Source organism: Diaphorina citri, unplaced genomic scaffold (assembly GCF_000475195.1).
Source record: "Diaphorina citri unplaced genomic scaffold, Diaci psyllid genome assembly version 1.1 scaffold10, whole genome shotgun sequence".
Taxonomy (NCBI): Eukaryota; Metazoa; Arthropoda; class Insecta; order Hemiptera; family Psyllidae; genus Diaphorina; species Diaphorina citri.
The window spans coordinates 633,846-657,550 of NW_007377449.1; the positions used below are offsets into that span (position 1 = coordinate 633,846).

At 37.9% G+C, this 23,705-nt stretch overlaps 1 protein-coding gene across 1 annotated transcript in view; it reads left to right on the top strand.

Moving 5' to 3' along the window:
- The window catches only part of LOC103506104 (autophagy-related protein 13-like), a 32,227-nt gene extending 8,692 nt beyond the window's left edge, over positions 1 to 23,535 (top strand). The window contains exons 3-4 of the mRNA XM_026821216.1: positions 22,614 to 22,775; positions 23,200 to 23,535. Of these exons, the coding sequence (XP_026677017.1) occupies positions 22,614 to 22,775; positions 23,200 to 23,535 (498 nt within the window). The remainder of the gene's footprint in view (positions 1 to 22,613; positions 22,776 to 23,199) is intronic.
- Positions 23,536 to 23,705: the final 170 nt, after the last annotated feature.

Below are 23,705 nucleotides of genomic sequence, written 5' to 3' on the forward strand. Positions count from 1 at the left end.
TTTTTTTTTTTTTTTTTTTCAATAATTAGGTATCCAATCAGATTTTCTAAATATAAAAATATCCCGTATAAGTGACAGTAAAATTGAGCATTTAGATTTAGACGTACAAAGGCTTATGTTTGCCAATTGTTAGATACCAGTATATCCGATATGTGGTACCAGTGGTACCCCCTATACGTCACTATATTTGTCACCTTTTGTTCACTCGTAGCAGTTTAGCCTTTGATGTTTGCTTGGATTGTTTGTACTGAAGGTTGTTGAACCTTAAGGCTGACAAACCTTTGACTTACAGGCTTACACGGTGTCAGCTGTGTGTTTTGTGGACGTTCATATATTGGTGTTAATCGCCTCAAAAGAGAAATACTCACCCTTGACTTTGCATAACTCTCTCAAACTCATCTTCTGTAAATAGTATTTACAACCACATAGACTAATGCTAGCTGTGATCATAATGGCACCTCAGAGAGAATGCAGTTTTTCAGACCCTAGACTGACGCCAGCACTTGAGATATCATCGCGAAAAATAAACCGTCAGAAAATATTTCGCAACCAGTCTCTTGTGATGCAACACCATTTCGATGCATTGTGCTAATGTTCTGGCAAATGTTCTTCGTAATGATACTCCTTTTGTAGCATAAATCATTATTAGTTGGTTTGATAAATTATTTATGTTTTCATCCCAAGGATTTGATAGGATTAACAACCAGTTAAACAAGTGGATTGTATACTGTGGTTCTCATGTTAGGTTCAACAACAGGTAAACTGTTAAAGTGGAACGGGTAGATGGTACTGGTGAGAAAACTTTCAGGACTGTCAGCTTTTTTCTTCATTCACACTTATCAGTTGATGGTATAATTTTTCAAGCTTTAGATTGATATCATACTCGGAAGAAGAGAAAACTGGATTATCACATGAAACATAGTCGATCATTAAACCATCATCACTTAATGTTAATTATAACCTACAGTGCCTAATAGTATGTAATATACAATCTACACTATCTACCCATGTCCCAGTCTACAAATGTCCCATGTACGTAAAATGTCCCACATATCACACTGTGCACAGCGTTGCAAACTCAGAGGTTATTAACCGCCCCGTACCGTATGGCAACACTGCGTTATAGTAAAAATTTATCTTCATTTGAATATTTCGTAACCCAAATCACCTTTCTCTCCCCGTTCTGGAATACTACGGAACGAATTATTTACATAAATGCATTTTGTGTTGAATTTTTGAGTGTTTGTACCTTTATGACTCAGGGATTTTGAACTCCGATGTTAATATGCATGTTTCGAAAAAGTAGTCCAATGAAATGCATGCACTGGAAACCGTATTCGATTATATAACTGATGGCTATTGGAATTCCACGTACCCAACCTAGTTGTGGTACTAGTGGGCTCATTTCTCTCGATTTTGACGGGGAAAGCCGGAATAGCTCTGTGGATTTGACCTCAATGATTGACAATGATTTACTATTGACAGCTGTGTGTTTTGTGGACGTTCAAATATTGGTGTTAATCGCCTCAAAAGAGAAATACTCACCCTTGACTTTGCATAACTCTCTCAAACTCATCTTCTGTAAATAGTATTTACAACCACATAGACTAATGCTAGCTGTGATCATAATGGCACCTCAGAGAGAATGCAGTTTTTCAGACCCTAGACTGACGCCAGCACTTGAGATATCGCGAAAAATAAACCGTCAGAAAATATTTCGGAACCAGTCTCTTGTGATGCAACACCATTTCGATGCATTGTGCTAATGTTCTGGCAAATGTTCTTCGTAATGATACTCCTTTTGTAGCATATCAAATGAACCGTGTGATACTGTTAGATAAGTGGTAGGTATCGTCGGTTCGTGAGTCACAAATGATGAATAGTGTTCTCACTTTCAAAAGCGTCAGAATTTACGACATTACGACCTCAAAACGCTTCTTGGCTCACTTTTTCAGCAACATGGGCGTTTTCTCCCCTTATAAGGCAGTTTGTAATGGTAGTGATGACTGTGCGCCATGTATTAGCTCTACTGGGTACTTTATAGGATTAGAGGTAGTTAATTTCAGGGCAATTTACGTCTCAAATTACTGGGGAAGAAAGATTTGATGAGAAAGAAGAGGACACGGAAATTAAGTAAGTAAGGTGATAATTTTGCACAAAATGGTATCTAGTTGATTCCTTTATTTCAGTACGTCGGCCCCAATTGAGTGGTAAAAGTGTCATAGTAAAAGAAGAAAGTTGATTTCTTTATTTTATGTTTCTAGAGGTACCTAGGTAATTATTATTTTTAAATTATTCGAAAAATAAAATTGTTTGTTACCCATATTGGATGTAAGTACTTACGAGCTCTATCTATTTAGTTCCGAATCCACTTGACAGGTAATTTATAGGTAACTACGACTAGATAAGTAGTTATAGAGGAAAATGCTAGTTTAAAATGAGCGGGAATGATGAGATTAAAATTTAAATATTCGTAATGTATGAAGCACCTTCTTCCTAATTGTGCAATTAAACGCATTCCTTGCTTTACCAACTATGTTATCAACTTATCAGTACCTCTGCCTAGTGTACTAATACAATGACGGCAAATTCTTGATTTTACAGTCTGAAATTAAGGTAAGATAATGGATATAAGGTAAAATTTAATTGCCTACTTATAATAAGAACGTACTTTGTCAGACGAAATTAGCGGTGAAGCCAACCTCCTAACCTCGGACTCCCTGAATTGCGCTCCATGGTGAAACTGTCACAATGTTTTTAATCAATTTGCAGCTCGTTATACCGCGATTAAATTCCACAGAACCAATCAAGCGTGACAGATTATCTTGTAACCACAGAGCTAGGTTACAGAGACATCTAGAATGATCCTAACACAGAGGTATCCTATCATAGAGAATCCACAAAACATCTTTGTTACCAGGGCGATGTTAAGCGAGGGCTTTGATTAGGTCATGACTGGGAATTTGAAGGAAATCATTTCTCTGACACATACTTCAAAATTAGGTTGCAAAGAAGATGGAAATAGAAGAGCAAGTAAGTATTATCAATCTATGGAAACAAATTGAAGACATAAGAATGGGAACAAACTCTCCAACAACGTGACTTCTGAAGATATCTTCCTGGAGTTTAGAAGAAACCTTTTCCCGAAAACCTAAAACCCCACAAACCTGAAGCCTGTCCTCATATTGATCTAGCACAGATCATCACCAATGACCACAGAAGTGGTGAATCTACAGAGGTATCCGGGAATTTGAAGGAAATCATTTCTCTGACACATACTTCAAAATTAGGTTACAAATAAGATGGAGATAGAAGAGCAAGTTAGTATTATCAATCTATGGAAACAAATTGAAGATATAAGAATGGGAACAAACTCACCAACAACGTGACTTCTGAAGATATCTTCCTGGAGTTAGACTTTAGAAGAAACCTTTTCCCGAAACCGAAAACCTAAAACCCCACAAACCTGAAGCCTGTCCTCATATTGATCTAGCACAGATCATCACCAATGACCACAGAAGTGGTGAATCTCTCATCGTTATCGCATTACATGAGAAATCGATACTGTGAGATCCTAGCCACAAACATTGATGTATAAATTAGATGTTACAAAACCTTCGAGAAACTCCATATCTGGCGATTATATGCGACCACATTACATCTTTCTGCCTACATCGTGCTCTCATGTTACTATGTGAGAAGTTTGGTTTTACAATGTGTTAATCAATACGAATATCAAGTCTGGGATTTCACAACTTTTTTTCGGCTTTAGACTTGGCGGGTAACTTTTTACCACGAAGAGTATTTTTGGGGGATATCAGTGCTTTTTGCGCATTGTAACTTATACGAGTATTACAAAATATTGTAAGCTAGTAATTGTTTTTGAGAACTTACAGAGGTACTCGTGTACAGAAGTGATTCTAGACTCTCTAGACTTGGTCTAATGTTGACATTCATGGGAAAATACCGGACTAATGACATTTGATAAACCTAGGTCAGGCACAGCAATCTAAAATGATTAAAATCGAAATTGAAATTTAATTTATTATTAGGTAAGAATGCAAAAATTACTTGGAATAATTTTTAGAGTGAGCAGGCTAGAATATTGTGATTTGTCATTTCGACAGAAGAAGAATAGTGAATAGTCATACTTAATGATAAATAAATAATAAAAATCTGTTAATTGACATTCTTTTCAAACCTAGCAATCTGAAGAGAATGCTGTTCTGTCTAATAACTAGTAACAGTAATAACACAGAGACAAGCTAGCTGCTAGAATGTCTACTAAGTCAAAATATTCTACTGTAAGTAAATTTTAGCGCATTGTAACTTATACGAGTATCACAAAACGTTGTAAGCAAGTAATTGTTTTTGAGAACTTACAGAGGTTCTCGTGTACAGAAGTGATTCTAGACTCTCTAGACTTGGTCTAATGTTGACATTCATGGGAAAATACCGGACTAATGACATTTGATAAACCTAGGTCAGGCACAGCAATCTAAAATGATTAAAATCGAAATTGAAATTTAATTTATTATTAGGTAAGAATGCAAAAATTACTTGGAATAATTTTTAGAGTGAGCAGGCTAGAATATTGTGATTTGTCATTTCGACAGAAGAAGAATAGTCATACTTAATGATAAATAAATAATAAAAATCTGTTAATTGACATTCTTTTCAAACCTAGCAATCTGAAGAGAATGCTGTTCTGTCTAATAACTAGTAACAGTAATAACACAGAGACAAGCTAGCTGCTAGAATGTCTACTAAGTCAAAATATTCTACTGTAAGTAAATTTTATCTGTGTATACTGTATACCTATCCTAAATGTCAAATGGTAGACATTCTTGAAATGACTAACCCTCTAAATGCCTACATTATTGAAGACATTGTCAAGACGTGAAATTCGGAGGTAAACTGGGAAGAGTTGAATATAATTTAGTCCAGTTTTTTTCCGGATCAAGAAATTGTCAGCATCGATACTAACTGGGTTGGGTCTGGATTTTCCTGAACAATATACTGAACTTAGATGCAATAACACAAACACTTTTAATTGTTCTGTTTGTCACAATTATCGGCTTGTTTATCCGCCTTGATTTGAACTAGAGAGAATACGATTATTTTTTCAACATTGTTTTTCGTCTCATGAGATAGTGCAACAGGGTATATTTCCTATCATATTTGTATTTCTTTGAAGTAGGTAATTATACAGTGTAGTAGAAGAAAATGACACCTTGTTAAATTTAATGTTCTCGAGTTATCCAAACGAACGGTCCGACCTCCAGACATTCATCAGTTGAGTTACCTTGTGTTATTCGGTCATTAGTACGATTACGTAATCAACTAATCGCTCATCACAACCATTAAGGTACCTCGTTTAGGATTATGATCTCTGAAGATTTGTCAAGAGGAGAGAAGAGCTAACGAGGCTTTGCTTTGGTTTATGTAAGAAATTGTAAATTGTTTGGAGGCTAGGCTATACATTCCGTTAGACTCGTTAGAGAATTGTTTATTTGAAGACAATTTTCGTATTTTCCATGAAGAAGATATCTTCTCTCTCCTTATTTTACAACTTCGATAGAGAAAATGGTACCCCTGAAGTTCAGAGTCTGAACAGAGCTATTCAAGTATTCACCAATCATTCCCTAATCGCATTAGTACCTCTACTTACCTCCCTTTATAACCGAGTGAATGGCCTTCCTCTATTCAGTACCCTGTACTTTTTGCCTATTAGAGGTACTCCTGTAAAACGCCCCCTGGAGATTATTTTCATCAGACAGGCTATTTTAATAGAATTAAATTAATGACTCTTGCATTTCGCATAGACCAGATAGCTAAAGAAGAGAAGAGAGGCGGCTACCACATACTCAGAATACAGAGGTCTCTGAAACGCCAGACATTTTCGATTAAAATTTCGTGTGGTTTTGGTGTATTCGTAATTTCGTACAGTGGTATTTCTCTAATTCGACCCAAGAGAGTTGATAAGCATGTTCTCAAGGAATTCCTATGCACAGACATAGTATAACTATAGATATGCTAAAAGCTGAATCTAGACGTACTCTATAGACACACGGAAAGGTGAAATGATTGAGTCGTAAAGAACTACCTAGTCGGTAATATGTAAATTTAATAAATGCAAAGCCTGAAGACCTGGAGTTGGTTGGAATGCTTGGCGAAGAAGATTAAATCCATGATTATGCAGCAGAGAGGTACATAGAGACCCATCCATGTCTCTAAGCAATATTTACACTTTATGATGAAGGAAGAACACAGTTAATGCTGGTGCCTATATTTATTTTGCCTGTAAATGAATAAGTCCATTTAGTAATGCTAGTGCCTATTTATACCGTCTGAAAGTCCATTTAGTAATGCTGGTGCATTTTTGACTGCTTGAATAAGTTCATCTACCCCAACTGAAAGCCACTACTATTGTCAAATTCTCAAAAAATTCAAGATAAAATGTCATTGGGATTAGCACCCACGACCTCGTGATTACCAGGTGAGCACTAAAAGCTCAGTCCGAGGCTTAGGTGTAGGGGAAAATAGCCCTAAAGGATGGGTTAAGCTTTTACGAATATACGAACACTTGAGCTACTAAAGCGAGTGGTGAACCAAAAAAGGTGACACGATATCCGAACTTATGAATTTCAGATATCAGTCGAGAACTCTTCTTCTGTTCTATTGTGTTCTTCCATAACGCATGGGAACTCCCGGATACGATTCGGTTCCGATTTGTCAGCAGAGAAAGAGGCCTGAACAAATCGATTGGTGACACAAAGGGAAACAATAGCAAACTAACAGTAAACCTAGTACTATCGGCGAGTCCTCATATTAGCATAATATTGTAATTGAATACGACATAGTTATAGGCATAGTGTATATTGATGAGCCTCGAACCATATGGCTTCTATATGAATATGACTACATTGTAGTGGACGTAGTAAGAGGCCAGCAGGTTGCCGGGGCAACTACAAGGTGAACAGGTGCAATTGCTCATTACGGAGATTTATTTTTAGCGCAAGATTGAAATAAACATCTATGTAGTAGTGTAGTACATAGGGAGCTAATTACTATTATTTTATTCATCACCGTAACATTGAAGACAGAGTTTCTTGTTAAGGCATTTCACAGCTACCATTTAAGTACCTACCTACATGATGATTCCTTCTCGAGTTATGTACCTACATACATGGTGATTCCTACTCAAGTATAGTATTTATGTAACAATATTCCTACTATGTACTTGTAATGATGTCGGGAGTCCCTAATTATTTGAAATATGCTGTTGCATGTATGTCGGCATGTCATGTTGTAAACATTGTTGTTTTCAATGTGTTGCCCCGTTGATTTCTGCTATGACGCACTTCTTTCATTTGTTTTTGATTCGCTGCACATTTCTGTCGAGTCATTGCAGTATTTTGTGTGGTATCCTGAGAGAGGAACAGGTTTTTCTCTGTTGATCCAGGTCTTGTAAATAGAAGTATTGCCAATAAAGAGTTATCGTTACTAGAAACGTATTGACGTATTCTAAGAAAAAAACGCAACCAGGGTGGTATTATATCAATCAGCTTTCGTGCTCAGACTCTAATAAAGCTATTTTAGGGAGTTGATTGAAACGGTCCCGTAAGAGCAAGTCTGCGTATTAATATTAGGCTAAGAATAGAAGTATTGCCAATAAAGAGTTATCGTTACTAGAAACATATTGACGTATTCCAAGAAGAAAACGCAACCAGGGTGGTATTATATCAATCAGGTTTCGTGCTCAGACTCTAATAAAGCTATTTTAGGGAGTTGATTGAAACGGTCCCGTAAGAGCAAGTCTGCGTATTAATATTAGGCTAATCCAAGCAAACCCCCAAAATGTGATGAAGATGGTAGATAATGGAATTGGACTTCCATGATCCATGGCTATTAAGGACGTATAGGTTGATACAAACTTGACAACCTATGAGCCTAGTTTTGGTCGTAGCATTACACTGTTGTGTAACTAACATAAGGGATCGTTTTTCAGAAATACCAAGTAGTGATAAGCGCGAGACAGACGCACTGTGAACTTTGGCTCTTGTGTTGATAATGAGCGTATGTGTCATATTTAATATTAGACATATGGCCGTTCTGATAGTCAATTTGAAGAGACTATTTGCTCTTGGAAGTGTGCGCTAGAGGTTATCACTAGAACCATTGAGCAGTCGTTGACATTTGAACGATAAGTGAAGTTAAAGCTCCATGGCACTTGAAATACCTATAATTAGATACTAGAATGAAATGGACCTTGTTTGTTCTGCTCAAATATGACTAAAAAGTCCCTCTACCCCAGCCAGCTGTCTGAAAGGGTCAATTTTTACTTTCTATTGGAAATTTGTACAGAGCAGAGTTTATCAATTGTTTTGAAGAAATTTAGGTCTCAGAATCCCCTTAAGGAAAGGATATTTAGGTCTCAGAACCTTCATTAAAAGGGAAACCTTCAATTCAAGTGGAAAATTGGCTTCTTATGGGCGGACGATCTAAATCCAGAGCCAGAGAAAGAATTCCAGTACCACACCCTCCGGTAAATTCCTTGAAGTTTGAGAAGTTTAAGGAAAATTCCAATCAATAACTGATAAGATATAGGACGTAGCTAGGTAGCTAATCTCATAATGATTGCACCCACCTTGGTAACTCCGATGATCTCCAATGATTTTACCGGGAATGGAGTTATGTAGATTGTGAGGTGATTTTGATATTGAATGAGAGAGACGTCACATTGATGTTGTTTATTATTATTGGCTTTTTAGTGTTAGATAACCAACAGGAAATATTATTACTTGGACTTATTATTGTGATTCCCAAAAATGTAGTTTCCATGTTTTCTGGGACTTGAGATGAGTCCTATTTATCAGGTGGTGGTTTTATCCAGGGCTAGGCCAGGTTGGGGTTCATTATTTCTTTCATTTTTCAAGCCTAGCCTAGCCCTGTGTATAACCGCGGATGAGCCCTTGACTATTGTGAAATCTCGGTCGCTATTTTCTCCGTTCACTTCATTTACCTGCTTTAAATATGTATCATCTTCTTTCTTGGCTGCAATGTCTAGTTAGACTTCGGTAGGTAATCAGAAGCAAATCTTGGTCAGGTAAACTTGCATGCTAGAGGTAACTGTCCACATTTCTACTTCGTGCTATCCATTGGAACGAAGAAAGTGCATTATTATATGTGAAAACAGCACAGTGTAGGTATTCATGTACATTCTTGGATTTCTCTATTAAAGCCCAAGCATAAGTGAAATAATTAGCTAATTTTTAATGACTGGAGAACTACTCCTCGTTTTACTACTCTCATTATTCCACTAATTGGTTTATGAACTGCTTGGGCAAAACTCGTTAGACCACAAGTCGATGAGCTACCTGATTATCTGACACGAGTTTCCCTCCAAAGTTTATGTACCTACCGAGGAAATGAACTGATTTTTACATAAATTTTGTTGATGACCGAGGTATTAACTAGATTTGAAGTTTCTATTTGTTTTATGATATGAGATCGACTGACCGAATCCAGTTTCTATTGCTTCCTTGATATTTAAATAGTTATAGGCCGAGCTTTAGCGTTGCTTCAAACTCTTGATGTGAGAGCGTCTCCCGAAACGCCAAACTTGTGTTGGTGTCATGTTACCGAGTTAAAAAAAAAGATGCTTTTAATGCACTGCTCCCAGAAGGTTCTGTATATTTGATAAAGTACTTGATTAATTGGTAAACACATAATAAAATTTATCATATGCCAATTTTAGAACTCTTGATTTTATGTTCGTTGAAAAATCGACGGGCTTTTGTATGTCGGCATATTTGATTTACTTTGTAAGTCTAAAAATAAGTCGAACAATTGGAACACAACAAAATTTTGCAATACTTGAATGCTCTTCATATTTGTTTTGACTTTGGCCTCAACTATACATTGTATGTTTTGGAAAACATATTCTACCGTAGAGATAAACAGCTCTGATTTGAACTCTGGCAAAGTCTAACGTCTGCATATTGAGAAAACAAATGCATGACCCCCCTCATAAATCTACATATCCACAGAACGGAGCCAGGAGCCACTGAGTTGACTTGACGAGCCCCTCACGTTTAGGATAGGTGCCAAAGCAAGATGTAAAAATCTGGTGTGAACATCACACGACTTTCTATTACATTTGCAGAATACGTAGGTATTTGAAAAGAAATAGAAAATAAAAAAAATGTAATAAAAGGGAAATTTGTTGACACAGGGGAGTATCGAACCCGCAACTTCTCAAATGTAAGTCAGAGAGTGCTAAAAGTAGCACCATTCGATTCCGCGTGAAAAATCACATGGGATCAACTATTCACATGCTTTTCTGGGACTTGAGATGAGTCCTATTTATCAGGTGGTGGTTTTATCCAGGGCTAGGCCAGGTTGGGGTTCATTATTTCTTTCATTTTTCAAGCCTAGCCTAGCCCTGTGTATAACCGCGGATGAGCCCTTGACTATTGTGAAATCTCGGTCGCTATTTTCTCCGTTCACTTCATTTACCTGCTTTAAATATGTATCATCTTCTTTCTTGGCTGCAATGTCTAGTTAGACTTCGGTAGGTAATCAGAAGCAAATCTTGGTCAGGTAAACTTGCATGCTAGAGGTAACTGTCCACATTTCTACTTCGTGCTATCCATTGGAACGAAGAAAGTGCATTATTATATGTGAAAACAGCACAGTGTAGGTATTCATGTACATTCTTGGATTTCTCTATTAAAGCCCAAGCATAAGTGAAATAATTAGCTAATTTTTAATGACTGAAGAACTACTCCTCGTTTTACTACTCTCATTATTCCACTAATTGGTTTATGAACTGCTTGGGCAAAACTCGTTAGACCACAAGTCGATGAGCTACCTGATTATCTGACACGAGTTTCCCTCCAAAGTTTATGTACCTACCGAGGAAATGAACTGATTTTTACATAAATTTTGTTGATGACCGAGGTATTAACTAGATTTGAAGTTTCTATTTGTTTTATGATATGAGATCGACTGACCGAATCCAGTTTCTATTGCTTCCTTGATATTTAAATAGTTATAGGCCGAGCTTTAGCGTTGCTTCAAACTCTTGATGTGAGAGCGTCTCCCGAAACGCCAAACTTGTGTTGGTGTCATGTTACCGAGTTAAAAAAAAAGATGCTTTTAATGCACTGCTCCCAGAAGGTTCTGTATATTTGATAAAGTACTTGATTAATTGGTAAACACATAATAAAATTTATCATATGCCAATTTTAGAACTCTTGATTTTATGTTCTTTGAAAAATCGACGGGCGTTTGTATGTCGGCATATTTGATTTACTTTGTAAGTCTAAAAATAAGTCGAACAATTGGAACACAACAAAATTTTGCAGTACTTGAATGCTCTTCATATTTGTTTTGACTTTGGCCTCAACTATACATTGTATGTTTTGGAAAACATATTCTACCTTAGAGATAAACAGCTCTGATTTGAAATTTTGAACTCTGGCACAGTCTAACGTCTGCATGTTGAGAAAAACAAATGCATGACCCCCCTCATAAATCTACATATCCACAGAACGGAGCCACTCATTTGACTTGACGAGCCCCTCACGTTTAGGATAGATGCCAAAAAAACAAGATGTAAAAAAATTAAATGAAAACTCTGCAGTTGAAAACTCAAGGGGGGGGGGATCATATGAAGAATTCAATTTGTTATTCTGAACACCCGGCCCTGAATGCATTTCTCGTGAAATTTTTCAAGTGGACCCTTCCCAATGCACACATGAAAACTCTGCAGTTGAAAACTCAAGGGGGGTCAAATGAAGAATTCAATTTGTTATTCTGAACACCCGGCCCTGAATGCATTTCTCGTGAAATTTTTCAAGTGGACCCTTCCCAATGCACACAAAGTGAGTTATAATTCAATAATTGGCATAGGAGAGAAACATTTTTTGTCGCTCTATAAATAGCCTATGTCAGTAAGGTCAGACATATTGTACACTAATTGTCCAATTGTCTGATCCGATGGCGTGATAAGCTATGTCGGGGAAACAATTTGGGCAATTCCGGAGAGAACTGCAGCCGCACATCACGAGGTTAAACTGATAACGAATTTCAAACAATTTAATTCAATTGAATTTGAAGAAACCATTTTCTGATGAAAACTTGCTCATGAAACAATAAGTTAAACATTGTCACCTTTAACTTCATTCTAACTTTAAATCTCAGCCTGACGTGATAGCAATCATGGTGATGTAACCGTCTCGTCAGCCTAAAGTGGTCATGAAATCGACTCCGCATCTTGCAAGGAAAAAGAAAGTAATAGAAGAAGAGAATGCCTGGCAGAAGAAAAATTAACAATGTCAGATTTTATCGAAGTCCCAACTTACCTTACTGCTTGCTGAGTATTTTTAAAGGGAAGGGCGAAATTTTTCAACATTGGAAAGGCACTACCACTCCTGTATCTCTAGAAAATTTATACGTGAATGTCAAATGAATGTTGTTTGTTTATTCCATCCAGTCCAGCTAAATATGTTAATCTGGCGCGGACTTTTCCTCGGGTTTTGAAAAACACCAATATCCTTTGTTGACATTAGTTCCTTTGTATGCTCAATGTCGGTGTTTGTCGGTGAAAATTGTAGGTAGTTCAGTAAAGAAACATTAAATTTGATGCTTTGTATTTTTTCCTGAAAAAACCAAAATTTTCCCTATTCTTGTTTTTCTTGCTATTATTACAATATACCGTGGGCGTTTGAGGCTTTCTACAACCATCTTGTATTAACCATGAAGTGGGAGTACAGTGAATGATGGGGACTTCATGAAAGGGCTCCTGTGAGGATCCCAAAAGCCCAATGGGGTCCAGAACTAATCAAATTCCTTATACAGGCATAAAATGTTTGCAATATCCTACACAAAATCAGATCTGAGGGCAGCCTCCTAGAAAGGTTCTAACAAGATATGGTGGGCACTCCATTTACCGACCGGAGCCATATGCTCATTACGTTCACCTGCATTGAAGCTCCCGAGTTTGCAACTTTGCAGTTACTCGCAAGTTCTAAAAGTAGCAAGGTTCAGTGTCGTAATAAGTTCATGTACCCCTGACCATTTACTATTAATACACCAAGCGCTCGGTAAGTTCAAGGCAGGTTCAGTGCATAGCGTAAATGGTTAAATTTTCAGCGTGCACGCTGCAACTCCCATCAGGAATGTTGAGTATTTTGCTGCAGTTTATATGTATCTGAGAGATTTATTTTTAACCTCGCACACACATGAACTTGAGCAATTCTGAGAGTTGGAATTGTTTGTTACTTCATCTGTTGAGAGATGGAATTGGCTTTGAGTGTTTCTTCAATTCGTAGAATTTCATTGATGGTGCTGTTTTCTGTTTGCATGATGGAAGCCAAGAAGCTGATGAGTATTCACGGGGAGATAACGACGTCCCGCCAACCACTGTGTGTGGAGATCTACCTGAGAACTGCTGACGATGATGTGATGACGCTGGAAACCTGGTGTATTGGGGTAAGTTGAGCCGCATAGGGTCTGTGCGCTTAATCGCTTCCATTAGACACAAAGGGACTAACCCTGTCCCTAGCTGGAGGTTACAAAGGTTTTATCACGCTTCAAAGGAAAAGCATAAGTTTTCCTAATGATGGTTGGCTGCGGTTCGGGACGGGCCAAGCAATCTTAGCTAGAGACCATCAACTCCCCTTGGTGCAGCTCCTTTCTCCCTATCTGTATGTAGTGTAGAGTCATGGAGCCAATTGGTAATTTTAATGGCTCCTAATTTTTACTCCTCTTTTTGGATACCGGAGCCAACAACCAACGCTCTCTAGGTGGGTTTGACATAACCGGCTCCAGACGACCTTGCTGTCATAGATTTACTGACAGCTACACTTCGCTCTAACATGTAAGTGGAGGTTATGCAAGAACATATTGGGGCAAAGAACGCGGAGTGGAAGTCATTGAAGACCACGTCATTTCTCTCAATGAATGAAGTAGAAATGGAATGAGATAGAAATGAGCTGACTCAATGAATGAAATGACGGGTGTAATAGCAGCTCCGGATACACCCACGATCAGTCTCGTATACTTCCATGTACAGAATATGTAATGTGTGGTGATAGCATCATATAGAACAGGGGTGGCCATAACGTTGCTCGCGAGACGATCTTGTGCGGCTCTCTAATCATGGTTCACACTTGTTGAAAAATTTCTTGTCCGGAGCTAAAGATCACCATTTCCATTCTGAAGATTGTAGACCAAAATTTCGCCTGCGGCGTGGCTCGTCCTGAATCGGCTTCATGGGATTGCGGCTCCCGAAGGCAAGGTTAGTGGCCACCCCTGCTATAGAAGTATAGATTATAGAATGCCACACATTCTTTAGTTCTTTACATTGTATGTGATGAAATTCTCTGTTCTAAGTTCTGTCATCATAGAGACGAGCTGGTTATTTTGTCTCGTTCGAAGTAGAAAACCACTGTGAAACTACTTTGTAACTGGTAAAGGAAGCTTCAGAAGTTTTTGCTGAAGTTCTTCGATGTATTTTTGGGAGCGTTGTTCTTTTCAGAATTTGATGAATGGCAGAAAACTCGGAAAAGTCGTTTTGTAACCCAAATCTGAAGTTTGCAAAGATATGTACTTTCCTGTTTTACTTTAATATTTTGTTCTTTTCTTTAGCATATAACGTCTCTTGTGCTCTTAAAAATGCAACGGTCCTCAATACTAAGTAAATGCGCATCGGGCAGCTGGTCAGGATTCCTGATATGTCTTCAGTTCAGACCCAATCAGGCGACCAAGTCTTGTTTTATCCTACATACCTGACATTCCTCGGACTCGATAGTCGAAGCACAACCATGTTTGTGTGAATAACGTCAGTATAAGATGGCGTTTGGTTGCCGGGGCAACTACAAGGTGAACAGGTGCAATTGCTCATTACGGAGATTTATTTTTAGCGCAAGATTGAAATAAACATCTATGTAGTACATAGGGAGCTAATTACTATTATTTTATTCATCACCGTAACATTGAAGACAGAGTTTCTTGTTAAGGCATTTCACAGCTACCATTTAAGTACCTACCTACATGATGATTCCTTCTCGAGTTATGTACCTACATACATGGTGATTCCTACTCAAGTATAGTATTTATGTAACAATATTCCTACTATGTACTTGTAATGATGTCGGGAGTCCCTAATTATTTGAAATATGCTGTTGCATGTATGTCGGCATGTCATGTTGTAAACATTGTTGTTTTCAATGTGTTGCCCCGTTGATTTCTGCTATGACGCACTTCTTTCATTTGTTTTTGATTCGCTGCACATTTCTGTCGAGTCATTGCAGTATTTTGTGTGGTATCCTGAGAGAGGAACAGGTTTTTCTCTGTTGATCCAGGTCTTGTAAATAGAAGTATTGCCAATAAAGAGTTATCGTTACTAGAAACGTATTGACGTATTCTAAGAAAAAAACGCAACCAGGGTGGTATTATATCAATCAGCTTTCGTGCTCAGACTCTAATAAAGCTATTTTAGGGAGTTGATTGAAACGGTCCCGTAAGAGCAAGTCTGCGTATTAATATTAGGCTAATCCAAGCAAACCCCCAAAATGTGATGAAGATGGTAGATAATGGAATTGGACTTCCATGATCCATGGCTATTAAGGACGTATAGGTTGATACAAACTTGACAACCTATGAGCCTAGTTTTGGTCGTAGCATTACACTGTTGTGTAACTAACATAAGGGATCGTTTTTCAGAAATACCAAGTAGTGATAAGCGCGAGACAGACGCACTGTGAACTTTGGCTCTTGTGTTGATAATGAGCGTATGTGTCATATTTAATATTAGACATATGGCCGTTCTGATAGTCAATTTGAAGAGACTATTTGCTCTTGGAAGTGTGCGCTAGAGGTTATCACTAGAACCATTGAGCAGTCGTTGACATTTGAACGATAAGTGAAGTTAAAGCTCCATGGCACTTGAAATACCTATAATTAGATACTAGAATGAAATGGACCTTGTTTGTTCTGCTCAAATATGACTAAAAAGTCCCTCTACCCCAGCCAGCTGTCTGAAAGGGTCAATTTTTACTTTCTATTGGAAATTTGTACAGAGCAGAGTTTATCAATTGTTTTGAAGAAATTTAGGTCTCAGAATCCCCTTAAGGAAAGGATATTTAGGTCTCAGAACCTTCATTAAAAGGGAAACCTTCAATTCAAGTGGAAAATTGGCTTCTTATGGGCGGACGATCTAAATCCAGAGCCAGAGAAAGAATTCCAGTACCACACCCTCCGGTAAATTCCTTGAAGTTTGAGAAGTTTAAGGAAAATTCCAATCAATAACTGATAAGATATAGGACGTAGCTAGGTAGCTAATCTCATAATGATTGCACCCACCTTGGTAACTCCGATGATCTCCAATGATTTTACCGGGAATGGAGTTATGTAGATTGTGAGGTGATTTTGATATTGAATGAGAGAGACGTCACATTGATGTTGTTTATTATTATTGGCTTTTTAGTGTTAGATAACCAACAGGAAATATTATTACTTGGACTTATTATTGTGATTCCCAAAAATGTAGTTTCCATGTTTTCTGGGACTTGAGATGAGTCCTATTTATCAGGTGGTGGTTTTATCCAGGGCTAGGCCAGGTTGGGGTTCATTATTTCTTTCATTTTTCAAGCCTAGCCTAGCCCTGTGTATAACCGCGGATGAGCCCTTGACTATTGTGAAATCTCGGTCGCTATTTTTTCCGTTCACTTCATTTATATACCTGCTTTAAATATGTATCATCTTCTTTCTTGGCTGCAATGTCTAGTTAGACTTCGGTAGGTAATCAGAAGCAAATCTTGGTCAGGTAAACTTGCATGCTAGAGGTAACTGTCCACATTTCTACTTCGTGCTATCCATTGGAACGAAGAAAGTGCATTATTATATGTGAAAACAGCACAGTGTAGGTATTCATGTACATTCTTGGATTTCTCTATTAAAGCCCAAGCATAAGTGAAATAATTAGCTAATTTTTAATGACTGAAGAACTACTCCTCGTTTTACTACTCTCATTATTCCACTAATTGGTTTATGAATTGCTTGGGCAAAACTCGTTAGACCACAAGTCGATGAGCTACCTGATTATCTGACACGAGTTTCCCTCCAAAGTTTATGTACCTACCGAGCAAAATTAATCCAAGGTCTCTGAAATACCCAAATTTGTGTGCATCTCAAGAAACAGAGCACCTACACAAAAAATCTATTTTTGGAAGCGAACAGAAGTGTTAGAAAAAAGAAGAACGGGAAAAAAATTATCTCCGTGTCTAAGATAAAATCTCATTGGCACACATCGACTCCATAAGAACGGTAGATAATGATGAGGGATTATCTGCTCCCTTGCTCTCAATAATGGTGTTTACTGATGACACATTTTTTGGTGAAATACATATGCACTCTGCTAGCTAATTCGAAAAATAAAATTGTTTGTTACCCATATTGGATGTAAGTACTTACGAGCTCTATCTATTTAGTTCCGAATCCACTTGACAGGTAATTTATAGGTAACTACGACTAGATAAGTAGTTATAGAGGAAAATGCTAGTTTAAAATGAGCGGGAATGATGAGATTAAAATTTAAATATTCGTAATGTATGAAGCACCTTCTTCCTAATTGTGCAATTAAACGCATTCCTTGCTTTACCAACTATGTTATCAACTTATCAGTACCTCTGCCTAGTGTACTAATACAATGACGGCAAATTCTTGATTTTACAGTCTGAAATTAAGGTAAGATAGTCGGAGGAAACGATGCTCCCAATTGAGTGCTCATTGCTGGAGTGAACTCTAAACTCCAAGATTTTTCTCCAGTAATTGTATTCTAATTGTGGAGCTGGAGAGGTGATGCTAGCACGTTCAAATGCACTTGATAAGCATTATGTTAGCAGATAGAATTCCTAGGCACAGACATAGTCACATAGTATAACTATAGATATGCTAAAAGCTGAATCTAGACGTACTCTATAGACACACGGAAAGGTGAAATGAGAGTCGTAAAGAATTACCTAGTCGGTAATATGTAAATTTAATAAATGCAAAGCCTGAAGACCTGGAGCTGGTTGGAATGCTTGGCGAAGAAGATTAAATCCATGATTATGCAGCAGAGAAGTACATAGAGACCCATCCATGTCTCTGAGCAATATTTACACTTTATGATGAAGGAAGAACACAGTTAATGCTGGTGCCTATATTTATTTTGCCTGTAAATGATTAAGTCCATTTAGTAATGCTAGTGCCTATTTATACTGTCTGAAAGTCCATTTAGTAATGCTGGTGCTTTTTTGACCACTAGTATTGTCAAATTCTCAAATAATTCAAGATAAAATGTCATTGAGATTAGCACCCACGACCTCGTGATTACCAGGTGAGCACTAAAAGCTCAGTCCGAGGCTTAGGTGTAGGGGAAAACAGCCTCAAAGGATGGGTTAAGCTTTTACGAATATACGAACACTTGAGCTACTAAAGCGAGTGGTGAACCAAAAAAGGTGGAACGATATGTGGAATGTTCAAAACATTCGAAATATCCGAACTTATGAATTTCAGATATCAGTCGAGAACTCTTCTTCTGTTCTATTGTATTCTTCCATAACGCATGGGAACTCCCGGATACGATTCGGTTCCGATTTGTCAGCAGAGAAAGAGGTCTGAACAAATCGATTGGTGACACAAAGGGAAACAATAGCAAACTAACAGTAAACCTAGTACTATCGGCGAGTCCTCATATTAGCATAATAATGTAATTGAATACGACATAGTAGGCATAGTGTATATTGATGAGCCTCGAACCATATGGCTTCTATATGAATATGACTACATTGTAGTGGACGTAGTAAGAGGCCAGCAATAATAGTAGAAAAATGTGTAAAGCACTGGATACAAGCAAAGGCTTAACTCACATTTATATTTTATCCCGGTCACTTATGCTCAGACCTAGGTCCATCAGGCGGTCTGTTCGCCGGCATTGATTTGGCCTATGTCATAACGATACAATTTAAAACTGGGAAATCTAGGAATTTAAATAGATGACTGTGCGCCATGTATTAGCTCTACTGGGTACTTTATAGGATTAGAGGTAGTTAATTTCAGGGCAATTTATGTCTCAAATTACTGGGGAAGAAAGATTTGATGAGAAAGAAGAGGACACGGAAATTAAGTAAGTAAGGTGATAATTTTGCACAAAATGGTATCCAGTTGATTCCTTTATTTCAATATGTCGGCCCCAATTGAGTGGTAAAAGTGTCATAGTAAAAGAAGAAAGTTGATTTCTTTATTTTATGTTTCTAGAGGTACCTAGGTAATTATTATTTTTAAATTGTTCAAAAAATAAAATTGTTTGTTACCCATATTGGATGTAAGTACTTACGAGCTCTATCTATTTAGTTCCGAATCCACTTGATAGGTAATTTATAGGTAACTACGACTAGATAAGTAGTTATAGAGGAAAATGCTAGTTTAAAATGAGCGGGAATGATGAGATTAAAATTTAAATATCCGTAATGTATGAAGCACCTTCTTCCTAATTGTGCAATTAAACGCATTCCTTGCTTTACCAACTCTGTTATCAACTTATCAGTACCTCTGCCTAGTGTACTAATACAATGACGGCAAATTCTTGATTTTACAGTCTGAAATTAAGGTAAGATATGTCCCTCATCCTTATACCTGTTTTCAGAAACATTTGATAAAGAAGCTACTGAAAAAGAAAGGCGTTTAGCGTTTTAAAGCTTTAAGTAAAAAGAATTACATACGAACATGACAGATTTTTAATCAGCTATTAGTTTTTCTTATTTTTCAATAATTATCCAATCAGATTTTCTAAATATAAAAATATCTCGTATAAGTGACAGTAAAATTGAGCATTTATATTTAGACGTATAAAGGCTTATGTTTGCCAATTGGTATACCAGCATATCCGATATGTGGTACCTCCTATACGTCACTATATTTGTCACCTTTTGTTCACTCGTAGTCGTTTAGCCTTTGATGTTTGCTTGGATTGTTTGTACTGAAGGTTGTTGAACCTTAAGGCTGACAAACCTTTGACTTACAGGCTTACACGAGACTACTTCCACAGATGATACTACGAGTAGAATGGCTCAAAAAAGGTTGATATTATTTGACATTCATCATGAATTAATTGGTGGGTTTCGTCGCGAACAACCTGACTAGATGTTGAGGGTTCCATCCACAATATTGGAGGAGGAGAAGAAGAGACATCCAGATGGATAAGAGAGACCACTGTTGAGTGTTGAATCAAGCCATAAAACCAAGGGATTCAAAAAAGGTTGATTTTATTTGACATCCATCATGAATTAATTGATGGGTTTCGTCACGAACAACCTGACTAGATGTTGAGGGTTCCATTCACAATATTGGAGGAGGAGAAGAAGAGACATCCAGATGGATAAGAGAGACCACTGTTGAGTGTTGAATCAAGCCATAAAACCAAGGGATAACAAAATTAATCCAAGGTTTCTGAAACACAAAAAATCTATTTTTGGAAGCGAACAGAAGTGTTAGAAAAAAGAAGAACGAGAAAAAAATTATCTCCGTGTCTAAGATAAAATCTCATTGGCACACATCGACTCCATAAGAACGGTAGATAATGAGGGATTATCTGCTCCCTTGCTCTCAATAATGGTGTTTACTGATGACACATTTTTTGGTGAAATACATATGCACTCTGCTAGCTATAAACAAATTAGGTAACGACCTAACAACTGATCTGAAAGTCGGAGGAAACGATGCTCCCAATTGAGTGCTCATTGCTGGAGTGAACTCTAAACTCCAAGATGTTTCTCCAGTAATTGTATTCTAATTGTGGAGCTGGAGAGGTGATGCTAGCACGTTCAAATGCACTTGATAAGCATTATGTTAGCAGATGTTGTGCAACGTGACCCAATACCGGGATACCTATTGATGTCTGGTGTCTGGTGATACCTTCGCTCCCTAGTCGAGTTTTCCTCAAAGTCTCAAAGAGTATCTTGTTGGAAAACACAATCTCCTAATATAACATCTACGTAATAAAACTTGTTTTGGAAAGTACAAATAACTTGTTAGATCTTGGTAAATACGGAATACTCCTTTACATTTCTATTTTATTTATAAACCTCAGCTCAGACTAAACATCTAAACAAATACAATGTTTCTTAATGATTGAGATGAAATACCAAATGCATAGCTGGATGCTTCGTTATCAATCCAGAACGAATGGAAATTTCTAGGCAATCTGCCCAACCTAATGGAGAAACAGCGGCTGTAAACAACGAATAAATTTTCGAATCAAGTCGTGCGTTTAGCGCGGGGCAATCCCCAGATTTAGTCATCGTATTAGTTACTTAACGTCATGTAGTTTGTGTTCTTTGAAAATGTCTCAAGTGACAACGTTGGATTAATACTTTATTTACCAATCGTGTTTAATATTCTGTGCATTTCAAGCGATAGGCGCTAGGCGCCACTCCTGTATCTCCAGAAAATTTATACGTGAATGTCAAATGAATGTTGTTTGTTTATTCCATCCGGTCCAGCTAAATATGTTAATCTGGCGCGGACTTTTCCTCGGTTTCTGAAAAACAACAATATCCTTTGTTGACATTAGTTCCTTTGTATGCTCAATGTCGGTGTTTGTCGATGAAAATTGTAGGTACTTCAGTAAAGAAACGTTTGATGCTTTGCATTTTTTCCTGAAAAACCAAATTTTCCCTATTCTTGTTTTCTTGCTATTATTACAATATACCGTGGGTGTTTAAGGCTTTCTATAACCATCTTATATTAACCATGAAGTGGGAGTACAGTCAATGATGGGGACTTCATGAAAGGGCTCCTGTGAGGATCCCAAAAGCCCAATGGGGTCCAGAACTAATCAAATTCCTTATACAGGCATAAAATGTTTACAATATCCTACACAAAATCAGATCTGAGGGCAGCCTCCTAGAAAGGTTCTAACAAGATATGGTGGGCACTCCATTTACCGGCCGGAGCCAACAACCAACGCTCTCTGGGTGGGTTTGACATAACCGGCTCCAGACGACCTTGCTGTCATAGATTTACTGACAGCTACACTTCGCTCTAACATGTAAGTGGAGGTTTTAAATCTCATAAATAACCACATCCGCAGTGAAGGCAATTTACACAAAGGTCGTGACGTCCATAGGGCGATGTGCGTATACCTACTCCCGATAAAACCTTTGGCGAAAGAAAATTTTATATTGAGCGATTTTATAATCGAGAGAAACAATAAAATTTGCCGATTGAGGAAATTTATTCACCTAGAAAGTCTGTACCCGAGTAAAGGTCGGAAAAGTTCAAGTGTGTTGATAATATGATAATGGAAACGTGATCCAGTAGCGATATATTTAGTGCAATATTGGAGCGATTTCTCCTTTTGAAAATTGGGTTATTAGACTTATTAGGTAATCTTCTAAGTATGCTACATGGCTGGGCCTTTTGAGGGAACTGCTCTTCTTCGGGGAGTAAACGGCAAGGAAAACCTAGATCCTTAATTAATGGAGTGTGCCTAAAGGCATGTGATGAGTTCCAACCCACCTGACCCGGAGCTAATTTGACGGTCTTTTTTCTATTTTCAGTTCAACCTGGCTGTGAATGATTTGCCCGAGGTATCCGTAGAAGCCAAGAAGCTGATGAGTATTCACGGGGAGATAACGACGTCCCGCCAACCACTGTGTGTGGAGATCTACCTGAGAACTGCTGACGATGATGTGATGACGCTGGAAACCTGGTGTATTGGGGTAAGTTGAGCCGCATAGGGTCTGTGCGCTTAATCGCTTCCATTAGACACAAAGGGACTAACCCTGTCCCTAGCTGGAGGTTACAAAGGTTTTATCACGCTTCAAAGGAAAAGCATAAGTTTTCCTAATGATGGTTGGCTGCGGTTCGGGACGGGCCAAGCAATCTTAGCTAGAGACCATCAACTCCCCTTGGTGCAGCTCCTTTCTCCCTATCTGTATGTAGTGTAGAGTCATGGAGCCAATTGGTAATTTTAATGGCTCCTAATTTTTACTCCTCTTTTTGGATTTACTGCAGTCGGAGTCCCCGTTAAAGTCAGGTCTGTCTGTTTTCCTTCCAAATTCTGTCTCTGGACCAGTCCAAATCAGCCAAACCTTCCTTTATCTCTCTATCTACGGTATCTAATACTCTATGTCTTCCTTCCAGGTTGGGCCCGCTCAGAGTGACAGTCGTATGAACTATTCCATCTACGGCCGGATGGGCATTCTCCTTAAGACCCTGGTATCTGTGACGAGGGTAACTCCAGCCTACAGGATGTCCAGACGGCAAGGCCCCGATAATTATACCATCAACTACAAGATCTACATGGGAGATCCTCAGCTTGACAGCTTAGGTAAGTTATTCTGTAGGTCAAGTTATAGTGACGTTAAGGTGCCCGTACAATGTAGACTTTTTTTTACTAGACTCGGTCTCGCGAAAAAAAAAAGTCTACAGTGTATTGGCGCCTTTAATGCTATCAGATATCAGAGTCTACCGTTATAAGATCTACATGGGAGATCCTCAGCTTGACAGCTTAGGTAAGTTATTCTGTAGGTCAAGTTATAGTGACTTTAAGGTGCCCGTACAATGTAGACTTTTTTTACTAGACTCGGTCTCGCGAAAAAAAAAAGTCTACAGTGTATTGGCGCCTTTAATGCTATCAGATATCAGAG